General features: G+C 44.0%; 1 protein-coding gene across 1 annotated transcript; it reads left to right on the top strand.

Annotated features, from left to right (window-relative positions):
- The first annotated feature begins 5,121 nt into the window (after positions 1–5,121).
- adhfe1 (alcohol dehydrogenase iron containing 1) lies at positions 5,122–11,865 on the top strand. Its single transcript, XM_083694390.1, has 14 exons — positions 5,122–5,198; positions 5,426–5,463; positions 5,580–5,623; positions 6,148–6,201; positions 6,509–6,663; positions 7,223–7,419; positions 7,948–8,025; positions 8,438–8,543; positions 8,820–8,972; positions 9,839–9,937; positions 10,354–10,432; positions 10,773–10,869; positions 11,128–11,285; positions 11,736–11,865. Exons 1-14 carry the CDS (start codon positions 5,146–5,148, stop codon positions 11,817–11,819), a joined length of 1,395 nt encoding a protein of 464 aa, XP_083550516.1. The 5' UTR covers positions 5,122–5,145; the 3' UTR covers positions 11,820–11,865.
- Positions 11,866–16,766: the final 4,901 nt, after the last annotated feature.

Raw genomic sequence — 16,766 nt, 5'->3', positions numbered from 1 at the left:
TAATGCATGGAACGGGTTAGGGTTAGGAATGGAATTCCTCATTCCTCATTCCTTTCTGTGCATTACAATGAGCTTGTCCTCTGATTTCTACCTCCACCAGCCTCCCCTGACCCAAACCCATCACCGCAGAGTGTGTGTCAATAAATCATTACTTTGTAGTGACGGCTAGGACAGTGGTACTGAAGGAGCAAAACTGAGATGTTTGACTGGGTTGACAGACAGTCTTGATAGCTCTGTGTGTGTGTGTGTGTGTGTGTGTGTGTGTGTGTGTGTGTGTGTGTGTGTGTGTGTGTGCTAGCATGTGTGCGAGCATGTGTGTGTGCGTGTGTGTACGAGTATGTGTGTGTGTGTGTGTGTGTGTGTGTGTGTGTGTGTGTGTGTGTGTGTGTGTGTGTGTGTGCGTGAGTGCGTGTTAATGTGTAGGGCCAGCTGTCTAAGCAGCTCTTCCTCACATAATCACATGGGGACAGGCCAGACAGTCCCTCACAGCGAGTGATGGACAGATATGCTATTAAAGATGGGCTCTCATCCGAGTCTGAAGTTTGAAAAGTAGGATTCAGGTTCCGGTGTGTGCAGAAGTCTCAAGGAATCAATCAAACACCAGGACATAGGCTGTGATTTCAGCCGCCTGTCTGATACTGTATGTTAGCAGCCTCCGATTATGGTATGAATAGATTTTTGACTGTATGCTATATGACATATTTTTTCCTATCTCAAACAACTAAACAGCCATGAAGTGTCAATGTTGTCAGAGACAATTAGCTAATAATAATAAAGTTGTGACTATTGATTCATAACGGTGTCAATAAGACAAAACATATTGGACAAAACACATGTTAATGCAATGAAATAATTTTATTGAAATATAAATATAAATTTGATGTGACAGGTGGGGGAGGAGGGTGGGGGGGGGGGGGGGCAAGGAGGAAGGGGGAAAACACAAAAGAGAAACAGGTGTCACTCTGCAACCATGAACGGCTTGCAGTATTCACGAGAGCTGCAGCTCTGCTCCTGGACTATGTCCTGAGGTGTTGCTCTCAATGCTCTGGCTGTCCTCTGCTCCTGTATCAACGAGGTTAGCCTTAGAAAAAGAAAGAACACTTTTTACTGGCTATTTGAGGTACTCTATACAACAACTATACACATTCTTTACATCACATTTCAATATACAGTTTGTTCACACTGATGATAACAGCGTCAACCAAGCATGACTTGCATGATGAGAGTAAATAGTACAACAGTGTAACAGACAATAACAGTGTTACAAAATAATAACAAACAACTAACAAAAAACTGCTTACAGGTTTGTCTTTTCCTCGACCCCTTCTAATGGCTCTCCAAAGGCCACAGAAGACTCCTCCTTTCTTCCTCCCTTTCACCTTAGTAGGCTTTACCAGGATGGTGTCAACCACTGCAGCAGGCTTGAGGTCCTGGTTAGGCTGAAGCAGGCTGGCTGCACTGGACTTGAGGTCCTCACCAGACTGAAGCAGGCTGGCTGCACTGGACTTGAGGTCCTCACCAGACTGAAGCAGGCTGGCTGCACTGGACTTGATGTCCTCACCAGGGTGAACCAGACTGGAGTCAACCACCGCAGCAGGCTTGAGGTCCTGGTTAGGCTGAAGCAGGCTGGTATCAGTCACTGCAGGTATGAGGTCCTGGTTAGAGTTGACCAGGCTGGTGTCAGTCACTGCTGGCTTTAGGGCGGCCACGACCTTAGAAGAAAAAATGCAGAAAAAAACCTTTACAGAACAGCTGTGATTGGATATTCCAGCGACTAGTTGTACAATAAATGAATAACGTGTTAATAAAGATAATAAAGATCTATAAAGAGAATAAACAGTACAACAGTGTAACAGAGAGGGACAGTAGGAGTACTGCTTACAGGTTTGTCAGGCTTGAGGTCCTGGTTAGAGTTGACCAGGCTGGTGTCAGTCACTGCTGACTTCAGGTCCTGGCTAGGCTGAAGCAGGCTGGCTGCACTGGACTTGATGTCCTCACCAGGGTGGAGAAGGCAGTTTTCAATCACTGCAGCAGGCTTGAGGTCCTGGTTATGCTGAAGCAGGCTGGCTGCACTGGACTTGAGGTCCTCACTTGCCTTTAGAAGGCTGGTATCAGTCACTGCAGGTTTGAGGTCCTGGGTAGAGTTGACCAGGCTGATGTCAGTCATTTTTCACATTGATAATGACATTGTTAACATGAAAATATTGATCCATACAGGATAAATGAATAATGTGTTAATATAGATCTATAATGAGAAAAAACTGTACAACAGTGTAACAGAGAGGGACAGTAGGAGTACTGCTTACAGGCTTGAGGTCCTGGTTAGAGTTGACCAGGCTGGTGTCAGTCACTGCTGGCTTCAGGTCCTGGCTAGGCTGAAGCAGGCTGGCTTCAGAAGACTTGACCTCCTCACCAGACAGAAGCAGGCTGGCTGCATTGGAACTGAGGTCCTTGCCAGGGTGGAGAAGGCTGGTGTCAACCACTGTAGCAGACTTGAGGTCCTCCCCAGAGTGGATCAGACTGGTAACAGAACCGCTCTGCTCATGTTCCTCTTCCAACTCCAGCAGGAGCTGAAGAGCAGCTGAGTCCATTATCACCATGGGCTCCCACACCATGCTGTCAAGGTCTGCCACACCTGAGGCGCCGGGCTGGGGGCTGGTGCCCAGAGTGGGGGATGAGGATGGGGAGCGTTCATCCACCCTGAGCAGAGAGCTGTCGCAGGCTGCTGGTGCATATAAGTATTTCTCACCTAGTAGCTCACGGAAGGACTGGGACATGGATTTGGCCTGGGAGAGCAGGCTGATACCACTGACTGCTGCTGGTGTGATGTCCTCACCAGGGTGGGGCAGGCTGATGTCAAGCACTGACGCTGGCTTGAGGTGCTCGCCAGAAGGAAGCAGGCTGGTAGCAGAACAGCTCTGTTCATACTCCTCTCCCATCGCTAGGAGGAGTTGAAACTCAGCAGAATCCACGGTCATCTTCGTCTCCCACTCCATGCTGTCAAGGGCTGCCTGGCCAGCAGCGTGCAGGTTGGCCTCCAGAGTGGGGGGTGAGGCTGTGGAACAGTCATCCAGAGTGTGGGGTGAGGCTGGGGAACAGTCATCCACCCAGAGTAGGAAGTCCTCACAGCCTGCTGGGGCATAGCAATACTTCTCTCCCACTATCCTAGCATAGCACTGGGCGATGTATTCCCTGCCAGGCCCTTTGAGGGCACTGAGTTGATTCAGCCTCTCATCTGAGAAGTCTGAAAGAAACACCATGGAAACATAGGGTAAACACAACTGATTTTGTCTCTGAAGGCTAAGGATATCTGACAACAAACAAATCATTTTCCCCTCTCAGAACTCTTAAAAACTACAGAAAGTATTTTAACAGCCATTAATAATAAACCGTACACCAATGCAGGAGATATTTAACAGTATTTGTTTCTTGTATTGCTTGGTAACAAGATAAACAGTATACAGTGATTTGAGCCAGTTTCACCTACATTTCAATGATAACCCCATACACTAAGGTTTACATTTTCAATACATGTCTGCATTTTAAAACTACATTTTGAATTATCATTTTGTATTCTCACTTGAAAAGTAATGCTCGTCCATTGTCGTCCGTAATTAATACTGTAAAATGTAAGGTTATCGCTGTGTGACTGTCTTGTTTGCGAGCAAAGAAGAACTAATTCATGGAGTTCTTCAGAAGTTATAAGAATGTGTCTGTATTGTGATGCTTTTTCGAAGAGATGGATTCGGATTCCTCGCAACTGCAATTGTACCATTACGCAATCAAGGAATTCTATGGAATTCTATTAGTGACACATTTAGCTACAGTAAAAGAAGTCTTCGAAAAAAAGAAATTGCTTCGAAAAGCAATCAAATTATGTGGTTGTTGGCCCACACACTCACACATCATGGGCTTTAAAAACGCCGCCCATACTGTAGCTTGCGAAATGGAAAATAAGATATTGTAGAGAGACTTTATGTCCCATTATTGATTAGGCTGTAATATCCAATAACATCCGTTACCTATTTTATTTTCATGTCTTTATAAACTAAGAATATCTACATAAGAATTGTATACAAGACAAGTTGGCAGTGCAAGTTTGGCTACTTTCTGGGTGAAAAAATGTCAGTGCGTAAAAAGAGCGGGCAAGGCAGGTGCGTAATGGGCCCAGTATTGCGCGTCTGTGTGGTTTCGTATGAATTGCTTTCGGACAGTATGCTAAATACATGCCGTTTCGTTGAGAAACCTCCGAACATTTCGAACAGGTTTGTTATACGTGAAACCGAGAGGTATTCGCTGGACTGTTTGCTAGGGTGTAATGCTGCTTTCAACGTATCTGGGTGAGAATAGATATTCAAGGAATGGACCATTTGTCTGGCAGATATTGTGTTTGGCAAAGTTTCAAAGACTTTGTACGATGGCATTAACGCGAATGACAGTGTAGGCCTATGACACTTCTCTCATACATGTTATGAAGAGTATGTTTAACATGTAGAGTTGAGTATATCATGTCAGATGGAGGAATATGCTTTATCATAAACATATCACATTGTTTTGTAATAACTGAAAGAAGGCTCACACACGCACACACACACACACACACACACACACACACACACACACACACACACACACACACACACACACACACTGATTTATGAGGTGCACACAATAAACCCCTGCATTAGTGGCTGAGTTCTATGATCTAATATACGAGGATGAATCTACTGATGCAAGAGTGAGGTTATTAAAAGTAACCTTCATTGGAGAGCACCACACAAATATATATTCATCCCCTCTTCACTTTCAAATATTCACATTGCCAAAACAGTTTAGCCCAAATTGAGGCCTGTTTAGCCCAAAAAAAAAAGGTTTCTCCATATTTCTCCTGCAATCTGTCAATTGCACCCACCGTCACCCATCATTATGCATTGGCAGGCAATAGGCATACTTATATACGTTGTTTTTTTCATTATGAAACTGCAAAACGTCAGTAGAAAACCTGCTTTACCTTACGACCCCTGGCCTACTAATTTCACATTCTGTACAGTAGGCGGCGGTCGCGTACCACATCAGTATGTAGACTTTGACCGACAGTCAAACCTAAAAAGCTTCAGAGCAAGAAGTGAACAAGAACTTGAAGGTATGGCAGGACGCGACAGGGTTGCCCAGTTGCTCCGGCAGCTAGAAAGAGCAGCGTAAGTTGATACATAACGAAAATATAAATATAAGCGTGTGTTTTACATCCAATGCACGGTGGTATTTAGCTACCCTACGTGTCAATGTCATCAATCATGCAGACTCAACGACGTTCAGCCCCTTAGCAGTCGCGTGTTGTCCGTGCGTGGTGCGCACTGTCGGTAATGATAATGAGAATTACATTATCAAAAATAAAATACGTGTCGTATCTTTTTGCCATCTACAGGTGCAGATGCCCTGCTCATTCCAACACATTCCATCAAGGTATACTAGTTGCATGACATATGTTATCGATTAAATCAGTTTTACTGTCAATTGAATAAACGATTATGAAATCATATGTCTAGGTACGGCTGATATTTAATGGTGCTTTTCTCCAGGTTCAGGAACGTCCTGTGGAAGAAAAACTGACTATGCATTTGAGGTAATTATTGATTATATTGATTGATTGGAACCATATTTCCTGTCCTCTTACTTTTTGCAATCTTACGACATTTTACATTTACATTTTAGACATTTAGCAGACGGCAAAGCGACTTACAACAAGTACATTTGTCTAAGTAAGTGAATCATCTATACATCAGTCATCATAAGAAAAACAAATCTATGCTAGGACCCGGGGCCATTGGCAATCACATAGGCCCTGCATAGGCCCTGCCTGCATAGGCCCTTCACATTGTTTGACAGGTTATTCAAGCATGAGTATTATACTGTATTCAACCATACTGTATAATCAAACAACTGTCAATCATTCTGGCATGGAGGATGAACACTTGTATTTATCAAGACTACAAAACACTGTTGTTTATGTAAAATGTTTATTTCAGTGACTGCTGCATTTCAATTACATTGACTTGATTGACAAGAAAATAGCCAGCAGTAGGCTAGTCTTCATAGAGTCCGTGGTCCAATATTCACCCTATGTCTCGCCTTATTCCCTGTTTTCAGATGGCCAGCTCAAACATCAGATATGGAGAGGGTGTCACACAGGAGATTGGCATGGTAAACTAACATTTATTCGTCAGTGGAAACAACAAATAAATCAAATATTTTCCCTTGCAATGTCCCACTGCAATCACTGTTGTTTGCAATCCCATACAATTGTGGGTGACACTGCAGTATATCAAGTTGCCCTTATTCCTGTATAATAACACTGTTATACAATGACATGAACATGTAACATACAGTAGCAGTCAAGCAGTGTGTGTAATGTATAGTATTACCAGATCAGGTCAATATGCAAAGATCTCCACATTAATAACAATGCTAACACACCATTCTCCCGTTGGGGAGCCTCTTGAAACCCCAGGACCTCCAGAACATGGGAGCCCGTAACGTGTGTCTGATGACAGACAAGAACCTGTCTCAGCTCCCCCCTGTCAAGGCTGCGCTGGAGTCTCTGGCCAAGAACGGGGTCAAGTACAAGGTCTACGACAACGTTCGGGTGGAACCAACAGACTCCAGGTAAACCGAAAGAGACGGGAGCGCCTTGTAGCTGACTAGGTAAAACTATTCAAAGCAGAAGGAATAATCCCCAAAATACCAAGGCACTACATTTTTAAAAGTCCTTCATTGTGTGGCGTACCACCCATGCGTTTAAGCGTTTGCCTTCGTCAGGGTAGTCGACACGAGGTAAACTTGTGTGTCTCTGAGCTGTGGCTTTCTAGATTGAGTTTTCACCGGTGTTCTCTCTCTAATGTATTCATTAATTCAGGGGTCATGCACAGAATGTGTCCTGTAGTTGCACCAGAGTTATTTTCGTTGCTTATTTCCATATGCAAGCCCTAAAAATGTCCGATTCCTTCACCCTCGTATTCGTCATTTATTGTTGTTTTTTATGTGTGAAATTCATTCACACATGGTTACGACGAACATCTGTCTCTCTGATGCTTATACACAAATCTAATGAGACAAGTGCTATTGGCCCAGAAGGATAACATTGATTAGCGAGGGTCCTTCCATTTCTCAGTCTGTACTGAATTGTCAGGTACAAAGCAACTAAACGTGTCATCCTACTCTGCAGCTTCAAGGAGGCCATCGCCTTCGCCAAAAAGGAAGCGTTTGATGTGTACGTTGCCGTGGGCGGCGGCTCTGTGATTGACACCTGTAAAGCTGCTAACCTGTACGCCTGCCATCCTGAGGCGGACTTCTTAGACTTTGTCAACGCGCCCATCGGGAAAGGAAAGGCTATTACTGGAGCCCTCAAGCCTCTGATCGCAGGTACCTGGAAAGACGAGGCGTCTCTTTTAGATGTACCAGACAGGGGAGGCTGGTGGAGGTGGAAACCGGAGGACGGGCTCATTGTAATGCAAGCAACGGAATGAGGAATGTTCCATGCATTACAATGAGCCCGTCCTCCGATTTTTACCTCCACCTCGCTCCACTGGTACCAGACTATGAAGCCCCAGCAGCCAGACATACACAGGTCACAGATTAAGGTTAATGGGCTTACCAAATGACACTGGTGGGGTGTGCCATTAAGAATATGGCATACATTGTTCACTTTGGATTAGAGACTTTAGAGAGAGGCAATATGATGATGATGATGATGTACAGTGTACTCAATTAAGCTGTGGTGTAGATGGTCAAAACGGCCCTTTCAGGAGATGAAGATATCACATACACACGGTTATAGATACAGTGTATAGACACACTTTTGTAGTGTTTAGATAGTGGGTGGTGTGTAGTCAGTTGTCCAGCTGTAACTGTAGGTTGTGTGAGGTGACTGATGCTCATGTTTCTCTCTAGTCCCCACCACAGCTGGAACCGGCAGTGAGACTACAGGTGTCGCCATCTTTGATTTTGAACAGCTGAAAGCTAAAACTGGTATGGTAGAGAAAAACTATTTTATTTTTTATTTTGTATATATTTGATTTGGGAGGTAAAACAATAATATATACAGTATACAGCTCATCTTTACAGTCTGTGAGCCAAATTGTTCCCTTTTACTTCCCATTTTTGATTAACTCACTTTGAAATCCAGAAGTTTTTACCTACTTTCATTATTTGCCAAAAAATGCCATTTATGGGTGAGTTGCCTAAAAGCTCGGTATCACTTGATGATAATCTTTCGACCAATGGAACTCAATAACGCTTTCAGAGAGCTCACCCCTCTACTGTGGTTGACACGCCAGCTTCCTTCCTTTCTACATACATTCTATATTATTTGTCATATTCTATTTGCTATTCACTACAGTGATTTTTAATGATGTTCTTGTCCTCTGGTTCATTTGTCCAGGCATCGCCAGCAGAGCACTCAAGCCCACCCTGGGTATTGTGGACCCTCTTCACACTCTGCATATGCCCGAACGGGTGGCAGCTAACAGTGGCTTCGATGTGCTATGGTATATACACAACAGTATATAGTCTATAGTATGGTATATAGTCACCCCATATACATATTGTTGGAAGGTGAACCTTCGCCCCAGTCTGAGGTCCTGAGCGCTCTGGGGCAGGTTTTTATCAAGGATCTCTCTGTACTTTGCTCTGTTCTTCTTTCCCTCGATCCTGACTAGTCTCCCAGTCCCAGCTTATGGAGAACTGCTTTAGAAGTCTATGTGCAATAGATATATCAATTGTAAAGTATTGACTGTTGTCTCTTGTGTTTATCCCCTGCGTAGCCATGCCCTGGAGTCATACACGGCTCTGCCCTTCAACGAGCGTAGCCCCTGTCCTCCCAACCCCATCAGCAGGCCAGCCTACCAGGGCAGCAACCCTATCAGTGATGTCTGGTCCAGGCAAGCCCTCAGTGTGGTGGCCAAGTACATGAAACGGTAATTATTTAAAAAAATCTTTTCATAAGTCTACAAGGTTAATTTATGCTTTGTCGATCGACACTGTTGGCAACTGTTGATTGACAGAAATTACGTCTAGTCTACACTTTTGAGGGGGGACGCGCACCTTGTTATGTTGATGATGTTGTCATAGATCATCTATGACAAGGCGAGCGAGACTTCGTTTCTATGTTGAGTGACATATATTAAAAAGCATAAAACGGCCTCTACAGACCACTTTTCATGGACAGATACTGCCATTGAAGAAGAGAGTCTTTGAACACGTATGCCCTGACTGACAGAAAGGTCACTTTCGATTTCAGTACAATATCTGAACTTTCTGTTGATCCTACTTATACAGACTTTCAATGTATTCGTTTATTTTATTTGTTTATTTTTTCTGTGATGTTCACTTCTAAGACGTGCCTTTGGGTCTTAGAAAAAGTATAAGTTTAATCTATTATTATTATTATTATTATTATTATTATTATTATTATTATTGTGATGATGATGATGATGATGATGATGATTATTATTATTATCTATTACTCTTCTGTTTGGTCTCATCCTCGTACACTATCCGTAGCTTTGTTCCCAGGTGTCACATTCCCCCAGTAAAACCAGTAAAACCTGATTTAATCAGCTGATTTGTTGTACAATATCTGAACTTTGCGTTGATTCTTATTTTCATTTTATTTTTATTTTTTTTTATTTTTACTGTTCCGTTCGCTTCTTTTTGTAAAGTATCTTTGGGTCTTAAAAAAAAGTTAGATTTATTATTATTATTATTATTATTATTATTATTATTATTATTATTATTACTCTTAATCAGCTGATGTGTTTCTCTTGTTCTCTCGTCCTCTCAGGGCAGTGAGGGACCCAGAGGATGTGGAGGCCCGGTCCAGCATGCACCTGGCCAGCGTGTTCGCCGGCATCGGGTTTGGAAATGCCGGGGTCCACCTGTGGTAAACAACCAGATACGATAATGATGATGATGATGATGATGATGATAATGGCTCAGATCTATATAGGGATTTTCCAGATGCTTCAAGTGCCTTACATTGTATGGGAGGAGGGGGGGGGGATTCACCTCATCACCAGTCAAGGTGTAGCCCCCACCTCTTAGCCCCCACCCTGCCCTGTATCAATATATACACTTCCTTGTTTTCATTAGCAATGAGCATTCAAATACTGAGCATCAAAAATGCTATTCTGACGTTTGTTTCACCGTCCACAGCTAAATGATGGGTGATATGGAAGCAGAACTGCCAGTCGGTGTGGTTTCACCTTGCTATTTTGATTGGCACCCTACAATTGATAAGACTGACAGGACGTTTGTTTGTTTGTCTGTTTGTTTGTGTGTTTGTTTGTTTGTTGTCAGCCACGGGATGTCCTATCCTATAGCTGGGAACGTGAAGACCCACAGAGCTAGAGACTACAACGTGGACCACCCTGTCGTGGTAAAGATACCTCTATTCCCTCTCTCTGTTTTAGTTGGTTTTAGTTGGTTTACCAAGACAGGGACATCTTAGCCTGGGAAACGCATTTATTGAGTGGGAATGTTAAACATTGTATATTAGAGACACAGTATTCAGTTTCAGAAAGAAGTATTTTATCACCACTTGCAGTTCGAGTACTGAATGACGGCGTTAGAGCAAAGCAGATTTCTGTTGTGTATTATCTGACCTATCTGTCTCACACAGACCAATATAGTAGATCTTGTGTGTGTGTGTGTGTGTGTGTGTGTGTGTGTGTGTGTGTGTGTGTGTGTGTGTGTGTATTTGCTCTCTGCTCCCCCAGCCTCATGGTCTATCAGTGGTCTTGACCGCCCCTGCTGTCTTCTCTTTCACGGCAAGCATGTGTCCAGAGCGCCACCTAGAGGCTGCAGGGATACTTGGTAACTACAGTACAACAAATCGGAGGACAGGCTCATTGTAATGCATGGGATCGAATGAGGAATGGTAAAAACATGTGTGTTTGATACCATCCCTCATTCCATTACATGAATCCATGCATTACATTGAGCCCCCTCCTCCGATTTCTACCTCCACCAGCCTCCCCAGTCCAGCTATTTTTAATACAACCCAAGACCCATGCTGTGTGTGATTTACCCTATGCAATGCTAGGGTACACACCCGTGCCTCTCTCTCCCCAGGGGCGGACGTGAGCCAGGTGAAGCTGGCGGACGCCGGGCTGATTCTGGCCGACACGCTTCGCCAGTTCCTGTATGACCTGAACGTGGAGGACGGTCTGAACGCCGTGGGCTACACCAAGGATGACGTCGCCGACCTGGTCAAAGGAACCATACCTCAGGTCAATCTACTACCTCGTTGAACACCAGGGGAGGCTGGTGGAGGTAGAAATCGGAGGACGGGGCTCATTGTAATACACGGAACGGAATTAGGAATTAGGAACACACGTGATTTGATACCATTCCTCATTGGGTTTGATACTATTCCTTATTCCATTCCATGCATTATAATGAGCCCGTCCTCCGATTTCTACCTCCACCGGCCTCCCCTGTTGTGCACTACATTTTCCATGTCTCTTTGACTGTATTCCCCCCCCCCCCCCCTCAACTGGGCAAAACTATTTTTGTTCTACACAATTTCTTTATTTATACAGATAAAATAGTACAAAGTAAAGTTCAGTACAAATTAATTATTTTTATTCCCTGTGCATAGTTTCTCTTTTATTCCTTCTAGTATTGTCTAGTTTCCTCTTCTGTGTCATGTGTTCACCTGCCACTGTTGTCCCTGACAGGAGCGTGTGACCAAGCTGTCCCCCAGACCACACACTGAGGAGGACCTGACACATCTGTTTGAAGCCTCTATGAAGCTCTATTAAGAGTCTCTTCTCTCTCTCTTCTCTCCCTCTCTCTCTCTCTCGCTCGCTCTCTCTATCTGTCTGAAGCTCTTCTAAGAGTCTCTCTGTGTTTGTGTGTGTGTGTCTCTCTCTCTCTCTCTCTCTCTCTCTCTCTATATATATATATATATATATATATATATATCTACTGCATCTCTCTCTCTCTCTCTCTCTCTCTCTCTCTCTCTCTATATATATATATATATATATCTACTGCATCTCTCTCTCTCTCTCCCTCTCTCTCTCTCTCTCTGTGAGACATCCTTAAAGGCAAGGTTAGATTGGCTCTGTGCTCTGCTCTTTGCTAACCCATGATATCCCATTTCCCTTTAATTGATACCTTTGAAGGTTAAGGCCACAGAGAAGAGATGATAATCAAACTAAAACATTAATATCGACGCATAATCAGCGCAGACTACCCCTTAACAATCGTTGATTTCTATTTTATGCATGATCATTTGAAACTGATTCAGTTTGTTACCCCTGATTCTATATTTATTTTGATTTGCGTACCTTAATATAGTACACCATTGTTGTCGAGCTGTGCTGCACACTAATTAAGAACAGACTGAACTGTTGTGACATCGTCTCTGTCTTTCTCAGAAGTCTACTTTGTTTAATCGAGTTACCAGATAACTCAGGATGGATGTTGGATGCAAAGAGGAGCCCTGGAGCTAAGAATGTCTCCGATCCTGCAGCGTTTGATTGGTTTAGCCCAGAGGAGCACGGCACGGCATGAGAGGTCTCATTGAGAGACATAGACTTCATTCCAGGAGTCGCTATGGCACTGAATAGGCCTACGTAGGGTTATAAATACTCATAAAAGCGACGTAGTAGGAATGATGCCACAATGGATGGACACCCCAGGGTTGGGGTCAGTTCCATTTAAATTCAGGAGGTAAACTGAATCCAATCCCAATTCCAAATTTGCCTTTGTGCTTTTCAATGAATTTCAGCTAAACTTCAACTGAGTTGAAATGGAGTTGTGTGTGTGTGCAGGGCTCTCTGGTAAAAGAGACATTGGTCTCAATGGGACTACCTGAAAAATAACGGTTAAATCACAAATAAAACCCTGATACACCTCATGCCTCATTACCATTGTGCTGTCTGATGAATGAAGACACAAGTGTGGCAAAATCAATTTTTTAGGTTGGTGCCTTCCATGCATTACAATGAACCCGTCCTCCTATTTCTACCTCCACCAGCCTTCCCCTGGTGTAAATATAAGATCAAGTTCCTTCTATTGTAACACAGCACAATTCTGTATATGACTGTGGTCAATCACACACCTGTACAGGACGTACGTCCCTTAGAATCAGTTAATAATTGACTGTATGTTTCTCTGCCCCATCGTGGTCATGCCTTCTGCTTTGTACACTCCTGCTCTGACTGACATGCAGATTCATGTCTCTTCATTTCGATTTGGACTAAAATAATTTCAATAGATGGAGTTTTTTATTCAACATGTGGAATCTATTTTTGTATATGTAGCAAACTGTCATTAAAACAACATTTGATCTTGGAGACAATGGTCTTGTGTTCAAAGAAAGACTGAATTGAGTGTGTGTGTGTGTGTGTGTGTGTGTGTGTGTGTGTGTGTGTGTGTGTGTGTGTGTGTGTGTGTGTGTGTGTGTGTGTGTGTGTGTGTGTAAGAGAGAGAGAGCGGGCGTGAAATACTGTAGCTGTGTGTGTATAGTGTGTCTGTGCATGCAGTTATGTGTGTCTTGGTACATGTGTGTGTATACAGTAGGTGTGCATGTGTGCATGTGGTTGTGTGTGTGTTCGTACATGCGTGTGTCTGTGTGTACAGTATGTGTGCACAAGTGTGTGTGTGTGTGTGTGTGTGTGTGTGTGTGCACCCTCACAAGTGTGTTAATTTATGTGTGTCCCAGTGCAGTGCAGGATTAGTGACAGCTGGTTATTTAAAGAGGAGTGTGTGGCATCGCCAGTCAGTCAGTCAGTATCCCAGAGACGGGACGGGACGGGACGGGACGGGACGGGACAGAGCATCCCTCAGACAACAGACAACAGGACAGCAGCAGGTCAAGAAGATGGAACAGATCTACGTTCAGGGTAACAAACACTTTGAGGTGTACACCACCGTGTTCTCTCCACAAGGTGAGTCACACCTGCTACCTGAACCCTTCTCTGCTCTTATTCTATGTCTATTTCTATACTGTATTTATGTGCTTTTTTATGGATATTATTGTCAATCACGCAATCTTCGATTCGTGGCTGACAACAGTTGTGTGGTCTTCTAATGCCATCAGATGTGTTCTTCTTTTTCACAGTTTGCAGAGCAAGACCGAAAAAGGAGGAAGGAGAGAGGGTATATTTGTTATTTCTCATTATTGAAACGCAAATGCACATACTGTATAGAACAGGGGAGGGCTGGTGGAGGTAGAAATCGGAGGATGGGGTCATTTTAATCCATGATGAATGAGGAATGGTACCACCGAACACATGGTATCTGCCTCCACGAGCCTCCATTGGTTCATGTACTGTAGTAGGTCATGGGCCGGAGTGTGTGTGTGTCAACAGGGTTCAGCTCAGTAGCTAAACGTTTCACAATATAAACAGGTTGGGTTCTCATTGGACAAATACAGATACAAGGTTCTAGTTAGTACCAAAAAAGGGTTTTTCATTTGTCTCTGTAGGGGAACCCTTCCTAGATTCCTTTTGGGGTTCATGTAGAACACATTTGAGTTCCATTTTAAACCCTTGCTACAGAGAACCCAAAAGGGTTCCCCTACAGGGACAAATGAAGAACCCTTTTTTCTAAGAGTGTACCACTTCTGTTTCGAAACATTTTCTTTTATTTCGTCCCTACTGAACACAACACACGTGACCCAGCCTGCTCCTTCTGGCCTTGACCCTCACCCCCCCCCCCCCCCTCCCCTCTACCTCTCTTTTCATCTCATCAAAGTTAAGGGTCTATTGATAGCCTTGGTTTATGGCAGACATGGTCGTCTGACTCTTAACCCCTGTCCTTGGCTGCCCTCCAATCACCCAGCCTGATCTTATCTACACCCTGTGGTCATTAAGCGTTACCTCAGATTAAAGTGATTTAATTATGCACTTATATTTTAAAGGGATACTTCACAGAAATCAACATTTCATTCGTTCACATCGATGTACTGTGAATGTCCGGGAGTTAGTAAATGAGCGAATTTTCTACTGTCAATTCCGTCCACATTTCGGAACAACACGTGGATAATGTCATAACCAATGAGTTCAATCCTTGCTGTGATTAATCATAATGAGTGAGAATTGAAGGAATCTCAAGAGCTGGACCTATAGCATGATGAGACACTTTGAGTGTAGTGTGCTTCGCTCCTCATGTTGGTCGACACGGTCTCCTGTCCTTCCATTAAAGGGGGTTTACACACAACAGGGCCGACCCGAACCATACCATACTGTGCTGGCACGGATATTTCCCTTTCACACATTGCCCTTTCCAATCCTGTTACAGCAGCTATGGTGGATGCTTAACCAGGCCAGCCCAGTACGGCTCAGCTCGGTTCAGCTCTGTAGTGTGAATTAGAGTTAACAGCAGCATCTCATATGTCCTCTCCTGTACTGTAGGTGATGGTGACCTCCAACTACAGGCCTCAGTGGCAGGACGAGCTGGGCCTGAGTCAGGGTGACGTGATCCTGGTCCTCTTCAGACAAGACCAGTCCTGGTGGTTCGGACGTCTGCAGAACGGGGCCGAGGGATACTTCCCAACAGCGTGCATAGCCAGACTGGGACAACAGGTAAGGCTCCTCATTTCTATCTTTGCCGCTTTTGAGAATGTATTTTCTAATTCTTTTTTTTTTTAACACCAACAAGTTCACTCCCGAAACCTTCCTTCCTGAGGCTTCCCCTCGTCTCCACCGCTGCCTGTATCAAGGCTCCTTATCCAGACACTCAGTAATCAACATGTTTTGATGGTGTAAGAATAGTTACAGTTGAAACGGTGCAGAATGGAAGTGACGATTAGGCTTTAACAGAAATAAACCTTCACAGACTACGGTAGACCAAAGTTGGTGATGTAATGTCTGTACTAGATCAAGGGCTCTGATTGTGACACGTCTGTCTCTGTCTGCGTGTGAGTTCTGTTTGTGTTGTTTTCAGAGTGAGGAGCCAGTGAAAGCCTCTCCAAGCTTGTTACGGAGGAGCTCAGTGCAGGATGCAGGTCCTGATGGCCACTGTGGCTGCTCTGGGTAGGTAAACCATGAACACCTACACCCCCAGCCAACCAACCTAAATGGACCTAAATGTGTGGTCTAGATGGATGTTAACTATGCAGTTAAACTGTGGGCCAAATCTACACAGGGGGATGATACAGCATTTTTACATCTCCAGTAATGGTGTTACCATGGTTTGAGAGGCTTCACTTTAATTCGCTCCGCCCACAGCTCCCCAGGCCTCCTCCACCGCATGCTGTCCAAGTCCAGGAGGAAGACTTACCCACAGGGGGCGCTAGCGCCGGCCCATGGCTCCACCAATGATGCTTTCCTGCCAGACTGATCTGAGTTGGTATCAAACACACGCACTGGAGTGTGTATGCGTTTGATGCTATTCCTCATTACAATGAGCTCATCCTCCTCGCCTTATTTTATGTATTGTTATTTCCACTGTGGTTTATCCCTGACTGTATATATTATTTATTATGTTCTACGTATCACAGATGTTGAATTTCTGAATTGGTTAAAATGTGGTTAAGATTAGGGTTAGTGGTTTGGTTAAGGTTAGGGTCTGTTTTAGGTTTTGACCTAGTCAGGCTGTCAATGGGATGCTGGTCAGGAAGGTCCCTTTAGTCTCAACCCCCAATTATCACTAGTCAAACCAAACAGACTTCCACAGGCGTGATGTGACACTTTAATACATTAACTGCCATTGTGAAACCCATGCCTTCCTCCTTCCCTGACTTCCCTAAATGTCTG

Source organism: Argentina silus, assembly GCF_951799395.1.
Source record: "Argentina silus genome assembly, chromosome: 22".
In the NCBI taxonomy this organism is placed as follows: Eukaryota; Metazoa; Chordata; class Actinopteri; order Argentiniformes; family Argentinidae; genus Argentina; species Argentina silus.
The sequence above is the reverse complement of the archived record's forward strand: the minus strand, read 5'-3'. Positions and strand labels throughout refer to the sequence as shown.

What these genes read in the sequence shown, in the direction of transcription:
- adhfe1 (XM_083694390.1), top strand. Translation starts at nt 5,146, where the DNA reads ATGGCAGGACGCGACAGGGTTGCCCAGTTGCTCCGGCAGCTAGAAAGA. An exon ending in CCTCAAGCCTCTGATCGCAG is followed by an intron (nt 7,420 to 7,947) that starts GTACCTGGAAAG and finishes GTTTCTCTCTAG; the next exon opens with TCCCCACCACAGCTGGAACC. An exon ending in AATGCCGGGGTCCACCTGTG is followed by an intron (nt 9,938 to 10,353) that starts GTAAACAACCAG and finishes GTTTGTTGTCAG; the next exon opens with CCACGGGATGTCCTATCCTA.